The sequence below is a fragment of the Heloderma suspectum genome, chromosome 2 (genome assembly GCF_057233095.1).
Source record: "Heloderma suspectum isolate Gila_16-S chromosome 2, 16-S_ref, whole genome shotgun sequence".
In the NCBI taxonomy this organism is placed as follows: Eukaryota; Metazoa; Chordata; class Lepidosauria; order Squamata; family Helodermatidae; genus Heloderma; species Heloderma suspectum.
In genome coordinates, this window is record NC_139459.1 from 339,935,848 (window position 1) to 339,950,885 (window position 15,038).

General features: G+C 45.5%; 1 protein-coding gene across 5 annotated transcripts; it reads right to left on the reverse strand.

The window, feature by feature from the left end:
• Nucleotides 1–9,950, reverse strand: LOC146355162 (uncharacterized). 5 transcript variants are annotated; one of them, XM_084840720.1, is made up of 4 exons: nt 9,890–9,950; nt 5,389–6,195; nt 4,978–5,083; nt 1–2,579 (listed from the first exon to the last, which is right to left on the reverse strand). In XM_084840720.1, the coding sequence occupies exons 2-4, from the start codon at nt 6,166–6,168 to the stop codon at nt 1,570–1,572; spliced, it is 1,896 nt and encodes a 631-aa protein (XP_084696846.1). In that variant the 5' UTR covers nt 6,169–6,195; nt 9,890–9,950; the 3' UTR covers nt 1–1,569. The 5 variants fall into 5 exon arrangements, with proteins under 5 accessions (XP_084696846.1, XP_084696843.1, XP_084696842.1 ...); XM_084840717.1 differs by having other exon boundaries at nt 7,715–9,899; XM_084840716.1 differs by having other exon boundaries at nt 9,596–9,897.
• Between the last annotated feature and the right edge of the window lie 5,088 nt (nt 9,951–15,038).

Below are 15,038 nucleotides of genomic sequence, written 5' to 3' on the forward strand. Positions count from 1 at the left end.
CCAACCTACCTCACAGGGTTGTTGTTGTGAGGATACAACGGTGAGGAGGAGGATAATGTAAGCCGCCTTGAGTTCCTTGCGAGAGGGAGAAAGGCGGGGTATAAATGCAATAAATAAATAAATAAATATTGTCCACCACCATCCATCACTTGTGTCAGATGAGATTACAATTGTATCATCATTTTCTATAATCTTAACAGTTCCCAGTTACAATGATTTCATTATTGTGTAGACCTCTTCAAGCATTCAAGCCTCATGCCAGAATTGAATAGACCCCCTGCTCAAAATTGTGTGTGTGGCTTGAAGGCTTGTAGAGGGCTTGATTGGTACAGAGAGGGTAGAGACTGTTTCAGAAAGCAAAGACCAACATGTGGCAAAAATGCACTGGACCATCCAATAAGACATCATAATATGTATTTTCAAGTGGAGTGATTTTTCACTTTGGATCATTATCCTTTTAAGAAACAGCAGTAGCATAAAATGCAAGATTAGATGAGGAACTGTGGAAGAAACTACAAATGCTGGGCCTAACAGGGAAGTGGAGAAGGAATACGTCGTAACAGATTTCACACATGCAAAATACTGCCATCGTAGGGAAGCAGTTGTCCCCTTCTCAACTACCAAATTATAAATTGTGGTATAAGGATCCACCAAACCCACAGTGTGTGGACAGTAAAAAATGGCACACAGAGATTGCAACAAGTACAAATTTCTGTAACAGATAACCTAGTGGCAATGCATATATGTATAATAAGTAGAATTTCCAGATAGCTGTATACATTCATTGCTATTTTTCTAGTGCATAGTTAGGAAGGTGGAAACGCCAACACAGTTCAGTAACTGTGCTAGATTCTCTGGTGGCCAGTATGCTGGGAGCTGTCACTGCAGGGGTCATGATTCAGCGGCGGAGGTCAGCAAGCACAGTTTGGGCTCCTGTACTGTGGGATACAGAATGGCTTATGTATGTGCTGACCTGTAACAGTGGATCACCTCTGGGATACAAGATCTGAATTGGGAGCTTTAAAAAAGTACTGAGTTCAACCTTACACTGACCATGAAAATTTGAGCAGTTCTGCTCCCATTCTCCCTGTCTGCCCCCCCAATATATAATATGGTTTCGAGCTCAGGCTGAAGCTTTTCCCCAGCTCACACTATCAAGTATTTATAGAGCTTTTCTCCTTTGTAAGTTCTCCAAGAGCTGGTTCAGAAGCACCCCCTTCCCTCTGGTGATACAAGACCTCTTGGGGATGGGCTAGTTCAGAATACATGTAAGAGAAATTGCATATCTGAATTGCCCTGTACATTAAAAACTCCTTGCATGAATACCTAGCATATCAGAAAGGTTAGGCTAAAACCTCTCTTCCTGAGATGCTAGCTCTCCACATGAAGGCATTGTTTTCCACAAAGTTGTACACTCACTTAGTCATATGAACTCCCACCCACAATCTGAAGTGGTACAGTCCTGTGAGGACCATACCTTATATTCTTTTTCCTGCACCAAATGAACTCTTGCTCTTAATAAAACCAGATAATTAAACAGAGTTTTTTCTACAGTCAGTGCTAGCATGTTTATGATGATTTTTCTTTCATGTGGATTTTCTGATGTTTAAGGAGACCAGTGGAATTGCAGAAGCTTTTCCCACACTCTGAGCATTTATATTTTCCCTCCCCCATGTGGGTTTTCTCATGGGCAGTAATGTTTGATCGCTGACTGAATCTTTTCCCACAGTCTAAACACTCATAGGGTTTCTCCCCTGTGTGTGTTCGCTCGTGGATTATAAAGCTCTCTCTCCGATTGAAGCTTTTACCACAGTCTGAGCATTTATATGGCTTCTCTCCTGTGTGGATTCTTGCGTGCTCTTTAAGGAGCGACCGATAATTAAAACTCTTCCCACAGATGGAGCATGCAAATGGTTTCTCTCCCGTGTGAGTTCTCTCATGTTCAATAAGGTGCGATCTCCGACTGAAGTTCTTCCCACATTCTGAGCAAGTGTGTGGCTTCTCCCCTGTGTGGATTCTGTGGTGCCTAGTAAGGTGCGATCTCCGACTGAAACACTGCCCGCACTCCAAGCAGTTGTACGGTTTTTCTCCCGTGTGGATCCTCTCATGGACCAGATGGGCTGAGGCATGGTTGAAGATTTTCCCACAATATGAGCATCTGTATGGCTTCTTTCCTGCCTGGATATTCAAGTTTTTAAGAGGATCGGTACTCTGGCTGAAGCTTTTCCTACTGTCCACAACTGTCTTTTTCCTCTTACTTGCCTCAAGTACCTCACACAAAGTGCTTTCGTTTAAGCTGTTCTCCCCTTCGCAAAGAGAGGCTTTTTTTGCTGTCTGCTGTAAGAGGCTTCCCTGGTGCCTCTCTGGTGGCTGCTGACTTCCTGATGTCTGTTCCATCTCAGGAAACTGGAAACCCATCCTTCCGGCTGCCAGCTGATTTCCAGGCATCTCTGCCATCTCAGGAAATAGGAAGATGCTCCCTTTAGCCCTTTTCAGTGGCATCCTCTTGTGCTCCATTTGCTCCAGCCTTTCCACCTGAAGATTCTCCTCCTCGTTCTCACTCACTTGGCCATTGCCTGCTGGAATAAATGACTGCAAAGTGAATATGTTCGGAGGGCCCTGCATCTCAGTGGTAGAGTGCATACTTTGGAAGCAGAAGGACCCACATTCAGTTTCCGGCCTCTCCAATTGAAATGATCTCAGGTAACAGGGACAGGGTCTAGGAAGAGCTCCATCTGTGGTCCTGGAGGGTCAGCCTAAACCAACAGTAGGCAATCTGGCACCCTCCAGATGCTTTGGACTACAATTCCCATCACCCCAAATATTGCCCGTGCTAGGTGGGGCTTCTGGGAGTTGTAGTCCAAAACATCTGAGGAAGGCACCAGTTTGCCTATCCCTGGACTAGCCCACACTGAGCTAGATGAACCAACGGTCTGACTCAGAGTAACAGCAGCTTAAAGCGGTCAATGAATCGTATCCCATGCAGGGGTGAAGAGGGACCTCTTAACTGGGAAGTATTTATTTATTTATTACATTTATATCCCACCTTCCTTCCACTGTGGAACTCAAGGTGGCTATATGGGATTCCCAGGTGATCTCCCCTTCAAGCACTGACCAGATCCAGACCTGCTTATTATTATTCCAAATAATAAACTGGTCAGCAGAGAGCCAGCAGCATTCAGGAGGGTCTTCAGGGAAGACTAGAACAGAACTTCAGTTGTTACTAAGGTTCTCTTAATTCTTTCCTGGATAAGCACAACTATTCTAGTCATTCCATTATGCACACTCTTGTCAACTGGGCCTATTATTCTACTAGCTAGATACCCCACAATATCTCCTCTTCCTCCAAACATCCAGCAGCATCCCTAACAGGAGGTCTGATTTCACCTAGCTTAAAAAAAAATCCTGGTCAAAATGGAAGTTAGACTTTGGCTCTGGCTTCTGTGATGGCTATGGGTCCATCCCAAATAATTGGCCCAACATATTCATTTATTATTATTTATTTATTACATTTATACCCCGCCTTTTTTCCTCTTTAAGGAACCCAAGGTGGCATGCCGAATCCTCCTCCTTTCCATTTTATCCTGACAACAACAACCCTGTGAGGTAGGCTGGGCTGAGAGTCTGTGATTGGCCCAAAGTCACCCAGTGAGCTTCCATGGCCGAGTGGGGACTAGAACCCGGATCTCCCGACTCCCAGTCCAACACTCTAGCCACTACACCACACTGGTAGTGGACACACATATGTATTGGCCAGGAACCAGGGGTTCCAATAACTGGAGTTTATGATACTATTACCATTCTGAAGCCTTGTTTTCTAAAGGGGCAGAGACTCCCACCTTCCGGGTTCATTATTAGTTTGGTGCCACCGTTAGGTTGGCCAAACCTCAAGACATTCGTATAACCTGTCGAACCTCCCTGGATGATATTCTTTCAGACTTGGATGGCCTTGTTGATCTGTGGAAGTGTAGGCTGATCAACACAGTTGCTCCCAGGCACCCTCTCACTGGGTTTGTGAACATGAAGAGCAGGGCCATTCCACCAGCCCTGCTGTAATACCACCTCCATCAGGCTCCTCCATTAACTGTCACCATTAGCAGCCATTCCAGCAGGTGAGATGGGACACAGGGCCATTCCATCAGCCCTGCTGAAAGACCACTTCTTTTTCCCTCTTCCCTCTCCCGTCCTTTTTCCTTTCGTGTCGTGTCTTTTTAGATTGTAACCCTGTGGGCAGGAACTGTCTTGTTTGTACTGATTGTATGTAAGCTGCTCTGGGAGCTGTTTTGACTGAGGAGTGGAATAAAAACGCTTAAATAATAAGCATTCCCTCCCCTCCAAGGGAGGACAGACTACCAGAATTCCCCAAGCTGCAGTTATCCAACTTTTGTTTAAAACTTCAGTTTCACCACCTACAGCACTCCAATTACAAGCTCCCCTTTTGGAGAATGAAGGCAGAGCAGGTAGTCATTCTGCATCTTGAGGTACACCTGGTCACCATCGGTATATACTACTCCAGTGTTCAACTCAAATATCAGAGACCATACTTGTGGATTTCATCAGGGAGATCAATAGGGTACAATGTTACCTACTGATCTGTGTTAGAGCTTTCAGCAGCCTTTCAGACCACTAATTATAAAGTGCCAGTGGCAGAGATGTAGTACAAGGCAGGCATCACAGGCAATTCTTGGTGGGCTCCATTTTGGAAGTCCCAAGCTGCAGTGAGGGTCAGTTACCCACAGTTTTCATACAGGGTCCCATAGAGCTGGGGTGGGCAGAGGGTAGATCGCCAGATGTTTTGGACTTCAGCTCCCAGAAGCTCGTCTCGATGGTCTGGAATGCTGGAACTTGAAGTCCAAAACATCTGGAGATCTACTTTCTGCCCACCCCTGGCATACGAGTTCCATCTTATCTACCCACCGGCCCACCCCCACCTCCAGGAACTTTGTAACATGACCCAGGTACACAGTAAATCCTTACCCAGCAAGCTGGCTATCCTTTCACCCTCTTGCATGGCCACCATGTACAGCTGCATCTTCAAAGGGTCAGCCTTAGAGAAATTAACGGCCACATTTTCAACTGGCACCTAAATCAAAAGTAGGGACACAGTTCAGATCATAGCAACAGGTTTGGGAGAGGCAAATCCCCAGCTCCAAATCGATTTCTACCCCAGCTAGCAGCCCTGTTGCAATCCCCAAGGCCAGGAAACAAGCCTGAGTTCCAATCCCAACTTGGGTTAGTTGTCTAGGGAGAACAGAGAAGCAATACCCCCAAATGGGCATCCATAAACAGCCCCTGTTTATGGATGCCCAAACATTCCTCAGCTGCAGGCACTCTGATTAGGTTTTCCAGGGTTAAACACACAAACAACAACAACAAACCCCCTCTCACCTGCTGGTCCCATCTCTCATTCTCTTGCAGCTTCCACAAGAACACGTCTGCCAAGGCCACAGCCTGCGCGCAGGTCTCTGGTCCATGCTTCCTGACCCAGATCTGCATTTCCTGTGGCAATATGGCCAGGAACTGCTCCAGGATCAGCAACTCCAGGATCTGCTCCTTTGTGCGTTTCTCTGGCTGCAGCCATTGATAACAAAGGTCCTGGAGCTGGCTGCAAACTTCTTGGGGTCCCTCAGCCTCAAGGTAGCAGAACTGCCTGAACCGCCGGCGCCGTATCTCCAGACTCACCGTGTCCTTTTCATCCACCAGCTCTTCCTTCTTCACTTGGAGCTCCGTGGGGCCCAAGCTCTGATAGGCCTGAGCAACTCCACCACTGAGGCCTGGCAAGCTTTGGGTCACCCTCTCTTCTCTAGGCCAGTGGATGGCCTCAGCTATTCTCTTGAAGGAAGCCTGAAAAGTTTTGGAATGGTCCCATCGAGTGGGCAGCAGTGGCTTTCTCCGGGACTTCGCTGCCTTCTGGGATTCCGGCTGTTGGGACTCCTGGTGACATTGTAGACTTTCATTAGCCATCTGGCTGGTGTCTTGCAGAGCTGTCTCATCGGGTACCTGTTGAGCCTTTTGTGGGGCTGCCTCATCTGGTGTTTGTTTAGCTTCTTGTGGACCTGTCTCACTTGGAACCTCTTCAGCTGTCCCAACCTGAACACCAGGAGCGTCTCCTCCACCCTCTTTCAATCTCTCCTGTGTTTGGGGTTCTGTTGGCTCCTGCTCCTCCATTTTTTATTCCAGTCTGCACTCCCGGAACTGCAAACAAAATCCAATTTTTAATCGGTGCAAAGAGGTGCACATTAGGCAAAAATAGCCACTAACCAGGATTTTGGTAGAAATGTGAAGCATTCCTTCCAAATGTCAGCCCAGCCACTGCCACAATGACACACAGAGCCTTAGGAAAGGCATAGAAATTATCAAGTATTTCACAAGTTGATTGCATTCATGCATAAATATTATGAACAGTTCTAGTCATCTCCAAAAGGAAATAACACAATGAACCTAGGTTCAAATCCCCACTTGGCCATGAACCTCACCAAGTGAACTTGGGCTAGTCACTGTCTCTTGAGCCTAAACCTACCTCACAGGGTTGTTGTGAGGATAAAATGGGGAGTGGAGGAACCATGTATGCTGCTTTGAGCTGCTAGGAAGAAAAGCAGGATATAAATGCAAACAAACAAACAAACAAATAAATGGCATAAGAGGCCATCTGCAGAAGTTGAGGCAACTAAGGGAATCTGATAGAAGTGTGTAGTATAATGATGTATTGTGAAAAGTTTGCAGTTTAACACAATAATTAGCACTAAGTGGCACCCGGTGAATGCACAGCCAACGTGGTATAGTGGACACAGTGTTGGACTGCGGAGACCCCACAGCTGAAATCCCCAGTCAGTCATGAAGCTTTTACTGGGTGGCCTTGAGCAATCTCTTCACCATCTCTTCGTGAAACCTACTGCACAGTTTTGTTCAAGGATAGAATGAGATAACCCAATATTTGCTCCTTGGAGGAGGAGTGGGATTCCAATGTGAAAAATAAGGATCTGAAAGACCAGTCACATGAAAAGGGGCTGGATGTATTTTAACTAGAAAGAATGGCAATGAACGGAGGGTACGTCAATACGCTTTCAGATCTTTGAAAACTTTCAGAAAGAAAAAGGGAAATAATAATTCACCCTATATGCTGAGAAGAAGCAAAACAAAATAAAACAAACCCAATTATTCTAAACTACGGGAAGGTAGTCATAGACTAAACATATTTTTTAAAAAAACCACCATGATAACACTTGGTCCCCAGCCTTGCAGGATTAATTTATGTACTTATAAATTCTCCTAAACTTATAGAGGGGTTCTTCTCCTCTAAGGCATAGTGCAAACAGTGTTCTGAGGGCCACAATGCATCCCATATCAGCATCTGACAAAGACCTTCCTGGCAAATGGTGTCCCTCACTCTAATTTGAGAAGCCCCCTGCATGCAATCAGTTCAGACCTTCGGCAAGAGCAATCGGTCCCTTCCCTGGCTGCCTGCTGCATGGGAAGGAAGAAGAAGAGACGGAAACAGGGATCATAGAGTGGCGGAAAGAGAAAAGGGGTGACCCACCCCCTTTTGGCCTTGCTCACTGCCCACATGTGGCTCCCAACCCCTCATACAGAGGAACGCAGCCCTCAGTTTAAAAAATGTTGCCCACCCCTGTTATACAGGCGCAAAGAATATTTATTTTGCCTTTTAAAAAAAGTAGATTTGGTATAAGGATATCTCTTAGCAATAACATTCTACCTGAGAGATGATTCACAGATGCTTAGTATTGCTGGAGAATCTCATCACACAGTGTACTGCCTCTAGTGCAGGGGTGGGCAACTTCCAGAGGTATGGGGGCCATTTTTAAACTGCAGTCTGCAGGGCACTGAGCAGTCTGAAGGCCCTCCCTGCTAAGAAAACAAAAAAGGGCTGGAATTGCAGGTTTGCCTCCAAAATTCAGTAGCAACCCACTCCGTAGTGCTACAGATTATTACAATGGTTACATTTAGCTTGTTTCCAAGCTAAATTTAACTCTTTTGGTGCTCCATAGTGGCTACGAAGTGCCAACAAGCTAAATTTGCCCATTGGGGTACTCCATAGCCACTATGGGTGCCATTTTGGTTTTGAAATTATGAATATTAAAATTTATATTTAATAAATATAATTTGGGGGTGGGTGGATGTTTCATATGGGCTGCATGATGTCCACCCTTGCTCTAATCAAAAGTATAGTGTTTGAAGAGATGTCATGAGATATGAAAGCTCTGTCCACGAAGCCTGAACTGTGAGGGCCGTTTCACTCACACATCCCAGTCATCACTTGAATGTTGCAGCAATCTGAATGGGCAAAACATTCACATGGCAATTCAGCAATAGGATAAGTTCCCTAGGAAGGTTGATGGAATCTTCTTCCTTGGTGGTTTTGAAGATAGGCTTGGAAAAACATCCCCTAGGGCATGCTTGCTGGGCATGATAGGTGTTGTAGTGTGACACATCTGGAGGGTGCCAGGTTGGGGCAAGCTGCCCTAGAGATTCTTCATGGCAGGATGCTTAAGGCAGAAGACTGGACTAGGTGATCTGTTCCAACTCCAGTACAATTTTCTGATGAGAACCACTAATGGAGAGCATGAAAGGTGGCAATATCAAGGAAACAGAATGGCAGAGGACAATGCAAAAGGAACCAAGGATCTTGGGTGGGGAAACAGCTAGCATGATAGTCAGATGGAAATGGGGCTGGATGAAAGGAATGGGACAAGTAGGGGGGAAAAGAGAACTATGCATAAATGTGGTATGAATGGCACTCAGGAGTGTAGTAGTGCATTCTGTTAGACCATGGGCACCATCTGTCCCCAGCATGAAACCTTTCCAGCATTATTCTAGATGTATGCCTCCATCTAATTCAGGATTGGAATTTTAAACATCAGAAATATCTTCCTCATCAAATAAATAAGATTAAAAAGGAAATAAATTTCTTCCTTTTAGTCATAACTAAAAAAAAACCCTGCCTCAAATCCAAATTTCAGTGATAATTGGCTATATGATTGGCATCCTCACTTCACTGTGGAAGCTGTTTTATTCTGAGCAGCACCGTTCTGGGCTTAATGAATCCAGACGAGCTACCACCATCACGGTTCTGAATTCACAGCCTAAGAAGGAAGGCCCTTAGCTAAATACTGAAGTACATCCTTTGCCCATATAAAGGCCCAACTTGAATTTTTCGTTAAAAGGATCTTGGGGAACTGGGCTAAAAGCCTTGGAAAGCTGCTGCCATTCAAGAATACACAGTAGTGGGACAGATAGAACAATTGGCTTATTTGGCACAAGACCGCTCCTTATAACCTACAGTGGCTCAGAATATACTGTATTTTTACATCCTGCTTGCAGAGGAGGCCCAGAACTCAAGTAGTAGAAACACATGCTTTGTATGTAGAAGATCCCAGGTTTAGTCCCAGTTGAAGGGCTTCAGGTAGCAGGTGATGGGAAAACCGAAGAGAGATCCTAGTAGTCAGAGTAGACCAGACTGGGCAAGATGGTCCAATGGTCTGTCTCAGTGCAAGGCTGCTGTGTATGACAGGGCATCAAGGAATACCTCCTCTGAGTGAAGGATGCACCCTGAGATGCCTTCTCTGTCCTTTATTACCTCGCTCTGTCCGTCCCCGATCCGGACGGGAACCGGAGACAGGATGTTGCAGGGATCCGCTGCGCAGACCCCTGGCTCTGATCTGGGGCCTCTCGCTGCGAGAAATCCTTCTGCAGTCTTTGGTCTCCTCCTGCTTTTCTTCTGCCTTCACTGCAGCCAGGATCTCTTTCTCTTGCATGAGCCCACAGGCGTCTTTGAAATCACAGCTCCGCACCCTCAGCCCTTTGCAATCTGCATTGTTTTCTGTTTTTGCCCAAGACTGCAGGATGATATTTCCAAAAGATAAGTTCTCACCGGAACACAGGGTGGGGACGGGAAGAGGAGAGGACAGGAAGATGGCCTGACCATTTCCTTCTCAGTCCCCCCACCGGCACCTGTCTAGGAACCAGAGCTCTGTAGATTTAACCCATGGGCCGTTTTTAGGAGCGCAAGCTCGAAGAAATCGCGCGAGTCTAGGCCAGCCTTTCCCAACCTGGGGCCCTCCAGATGTGTTAGACTACAACTCCCAGCATCCCCAGCCAGCATGGCCATTGGAAATAGGAGGGCTGGGATATCTTGCCATGTTGCATCTCCCAGGAGATAAATTTTCACTCATTATCTAGTGGCTACTGTCTTATTGAGTGTCCCCTCGACTTTGTAATAACTTTGTATGGGCGTGTTTTTAATAGATTTTTTAAAACAAACGTTACGAACATTAATGTCTGTAAGTTTAATAAACTTTTAACCAACATTACGCTCTATCTCGCCTCCCGTCTGACTCTGATAATCACAAAAATTACAGCTCTAGCATGCATGTTCTGGTGTCACGGTACAAAAAATCCTGGATTTGAAACTTGAATTCTCATGATTTTTCCTTGTTGTCTCCGTAAACACCCTCCAGATATTGTTCAGATTTTTCTGGTGACTGGAATTACTGTGACAAGAAATCTCAGATCAATGCTTCATGGAGCCTCAAAGTAGCACAACCCCCCCACCATACATGTAATCGTGGATCCACATGTTGTTGAGGCTTGCTTGCTTTTTTTTTTTACATGCAAATCTTATTTAATAAATGAAACATTTCTAAGTACAGTAATCAGCAGAGAAGAATCCACAGATTTTCCCTTGTTGAACAAAAAATGAAAATTCAGCTGTACTACAGCTCTTACATAATTTTTTTGGTCAATTTTCCATTTGGAATGAGGCAGTTCCACAGAAGTGGGGGGTGGGGGGAGCATTCACTCTCACATTCTTAGATGCTTCTCCATTAAGCCTGATGAATGTATTTTCTGCCATCCCAAATTCTGCTCTATTCATGGCAAGGCTGTCCACCAAATGCTTTATCATAACAGCAAACTGCAATTTAGTAGCCCTCTGTTTAATCTACATCTCTGGGCTTCCACACAAGGCTTTTATTGTGCAATCACCCTGCCACAAGAATGGAATTTTAGGAAGGGTACCCGTGTATTTCTTACCATAAAAAATCCATTAAGGCAGCATTAGGAGCACTCCGTCTGGAAGCACCCTTATTGTGGCAATCTGAACTGCAACGTTGTGATTCCAAAATCCATATAGTTAATTAGGTCACTCTTTATTACGCCAACTCAAAGTTCACAAAAAATGTGCAACTTTTCAAGATCTCCTGATCTCTCCATCAGGAAAGATCACCTTTATGATTGTGATGCTCAGAACTGCTTTGCCATTGATGCATTGAATTTCCAGGATGACCAAACAAACCAAACCAAACCAAACCAAACAGAAACAGCACAAGAGAATTATTTTGCAGGTTCAGATCACAGACATTTACCATTCTGTTTCCAATGCTGACTAGTGAACAGCCATACATGGGATATTCGCAAGACAGCAATAGGTCGCCTCCTGCTGATCATTCTCCAGAATCTGCTAGTCAAAGATATCCTTCCCTTAAATATAGACGTTTGATATTTAGCTATTATTGTGACTAACTGACAGACCTGGGCTCAAATAATTTATTTGCCTAATTTTTTTTTAAGCAATATAACCTCATGGCCATTTCCTACATCTTGACTTCCATCTGTTAAGAGAGAGGGGAGACCCATTTAGATATGTCTCTTTGATATGGTGCTATATAAATTGATATAATAATAATAATGTAGCCCATGTTGAGCTCCTTGGAAGAAAGACAAGATATAAAATGTAAAAAAAAAAAATTACACATGCACGCACGCACGCACACACACAGAGGCCTGTGGTCATCAATGTCCTTTTTCATCCTGTTATTTTAGAAAGGGTGTTCTTTTCTCCACAAAGATTTCCAGAGTTATGCAGTTAGTATTTTGACGTAGGAGGATTACAACAAACCTCTGTACTGAGGGCTTTTCATACATCAGTTGGCTCTTGACAGACTTTGTTTTAAAGCCCACCCTTCCTCCAAGGATCTTGGGGCAGCATGGAAGTTATCCCATTCTCCTTCACAACAACCACCCAGCGAGCAGGGCCAGCGTCATGGGTAGGCATGGTCAAGCAGCTGCCAAGGGCCCACACCCCAGCAGAAGCCCACTGACAAGATCCCCTGGAGTTGCTCCTCCTCTTCACCATGGCAACCTGCTTGTTCCCCTGCCTCTCGTTCTGGCCCAGACAACGGTGGTGGTGAGAAGGAGGAGCAGCAGATACCTCTGCCTACTTGCTCCCTGGCTCTCTGCCTGTCAAGCAAGTGGTAGCAGGGATGAGAAAGAGGATGAGGGGCAACAGCAGCCAGTGACCATGGTGGCGAGAAGGTCGACTCACTGAGGGAGGGGCCCATGGAGGATGGTTTGCCCAAGTGCCCTCAAAGGCCTGAAGCCAGCACTACCACTGAGGAAGATGGTGACAGGCTCAAGGGAACTCCATGGCTGAGTAGGGGTTTGAACCCAACTCTCCCTAGTTCTCATCTAGCGCTCTACCCACTACAACACATTGAATCTCTAACAAGGCAACCTGGCTGTTCATTAAGCCTGTGGAGAATGGGGGAAGGCAACTTTGCTCATTACAATGAGGGGGTGGGGAAAGAGATCTGGAGAGAAGCCACATTATAGGATCCTTGCCTCTATCTCTCTTTCCAAGACCCATTTGCACAGAGTAGCATCAAACCTGGGTGGGTTTTTTCCACCTTCTACCTCACAGCCAAAGCTCTGTCCCGTCACTCACTCACTCACTCACTCACTCACTCACTCACTCACTCACTCACGCTCGCTCGCTCGCTCGCTCTCTAATTCTCATCCCAAGCAACTGCTTTGAAGACCATATAGCACCTGTATATTTCCCCCGACAAAGCCAATAGCAGCTTTTGTGATTTAAATCAGGGAAAAGCTCCTGATCTTTATTTAGCAGTCAGGTGGGGATGGTAATGAGTAAAAACAAAAAGTGTGAGATCTTGATGGTGAATCTCTCACAGCACACGGTGTAGTGACGTGGTTAGAGTGTTGGACTAAGACATGGTGTGGGATGGGGACAGGGGAGAGCCAGGTTCAAATCCCTACTCAGTCACAAAGTCCCCTGAATAATCTTGGGCCAGTCATCAACTCTCAGTGTAATGTACTTCATCTGTTTGCTCTGAGGATTAAATGGATGCTTGAGGAAAGAACCATGTATATTGTCTGTCTTCTTGCATGGAAGAAGAGCTGGAGAAAAATATAAGTAAAATAAAATAAGTTTGACTGTGAATGGTTACAAGACCATAAGCACCTGTCTTGCCATGGTTTGGAGGTTAGGGCCAACCAGCTCTCCCAAGCAGAGCACATCTGTATTCTACAACATAAGTAGCTAAACCCTCCCCTAATGGCTTCCAAACACATTCCTTTATGGATGTGCTCCACATGCCATTTATTTATTTGCATTTATATTCGCCTTTTCTCCAAGAAGTGCAAGAAAACATACATGGTTCCCTTCCCTTCATTTCACAACAACCCTGTAAGGCAAATTAGGGTGAGAGATAACGACTGGGCCAAAGTCACTCAGGGAGCTTTGTGGGAGAGTGGGAATTTGCACCCAGGTCTCCCCTGTCCTAGTCCAGTGTTCTAACCACTACATCACCCTGGCATAAATGTCCCCTGCTGGCACTCCCAAACAGTGGATTTCAAATCACGTATGCCAGTCATAGATGTTTAGGGAAAAATTGGCGAAGTTTGCATAAACCATGTTGCTAAGCTCTTTTTAGGGCAGGGTGGGCAACTTGTGGCCCTCCAGATATTTTGGACTACAGCTCCCATCAGCCCCAGCCAGCATAGTCAATGCAGACTATAGGCCCACCACAGCCCTAAAAAGTCCAAAAGTTTTAGGGCAATGTGTGAAATATTCATGGAATTTAAGTTTGCTCAAATTCCTTAGTGTGAAGTTGGACATGTTCCACAGTAGAATTTGAATGGTTATTCTGACACTGTTTTTCTGGCAAATACCAGCCAGTTCAGCATTTATGCAGCAACCTGGCTTACTGCAGCTATATTGCCCTTACACAGGTGGTCCCCACAGTAAACAAATGAAATGTGAAAGTATAGCGGAAACATGGAAGACAATTGTTATCTTGAGGAGTTAGTGGTGGTAGAACAATTGCACCTTCTGTGCCTAGACTTCCGGTTGGGCCTGCTGCTTTTAGTGGTTAGCTATGCTTCTTCTTTCCAGGGCCAAGTAGCTATTAGAGAGTGAACAACGTGAGAGGCTGGTAGATAAACCTCTGGCGAGATCTCAAGGTTAGCCAGAGTAGGTGGGATGGAGTTATCTACGCTGTCTTACTGCCAAAGATTCTCGAAGCCATTGGACTATGGCCAGGACAGGGGAGGGGTTAATATAAAATAACAGTACATATGAATCCCTGAGACACTCTGAGGCAGGGCAGGGGGGGGATCTCAACACAGGCTGATCCAGAAAGGTGCTGCGTACAAGAGGTCAGTACTGGAGTCACGTCCGTTGCCCCGTTTTGACAGGGTCCCCGGCAACCGTAGGGACATAAGCTCGTAATCTTGCTCTATTCTGTAGCGTTTTGCTTCTGATTTGTTCATTTGCTCCTGCTTAATAAAATCTTTTGCCTTCACCCATTAGTGTGTTCACTGTATTCTGGATCCTAAAAAGAACCGTTGCCTCTCGGTAACACGGAAAGGCCGATACGTTTCCCTAAACAGGCATCCGACAAGTGGTGCTGGATAGCCACAGCCAATCAGGACTCCCAGCACATGTGTGGTGTATGTTTTCAGACTCCCGCAACCTGACGTCCTCCAGATCATCCCCAGCTAGCTTTGGCCACACTAACTAGAATTGGGAGGGGGCTAGATTAGGGACAGCTGGTATAGGTTGTCTGTGCTTCCACCCTGTGTATTTATTGCAGTCCTACAAACACAATTGCCACATACAATGAGAAATGGCTCTAAAAGTCAACTCCCACAACGCGCAGTCCACTTACAATGGTTCCACACGCACCTATCACTACTATTCAGTAAAGCACAACACGACTAAC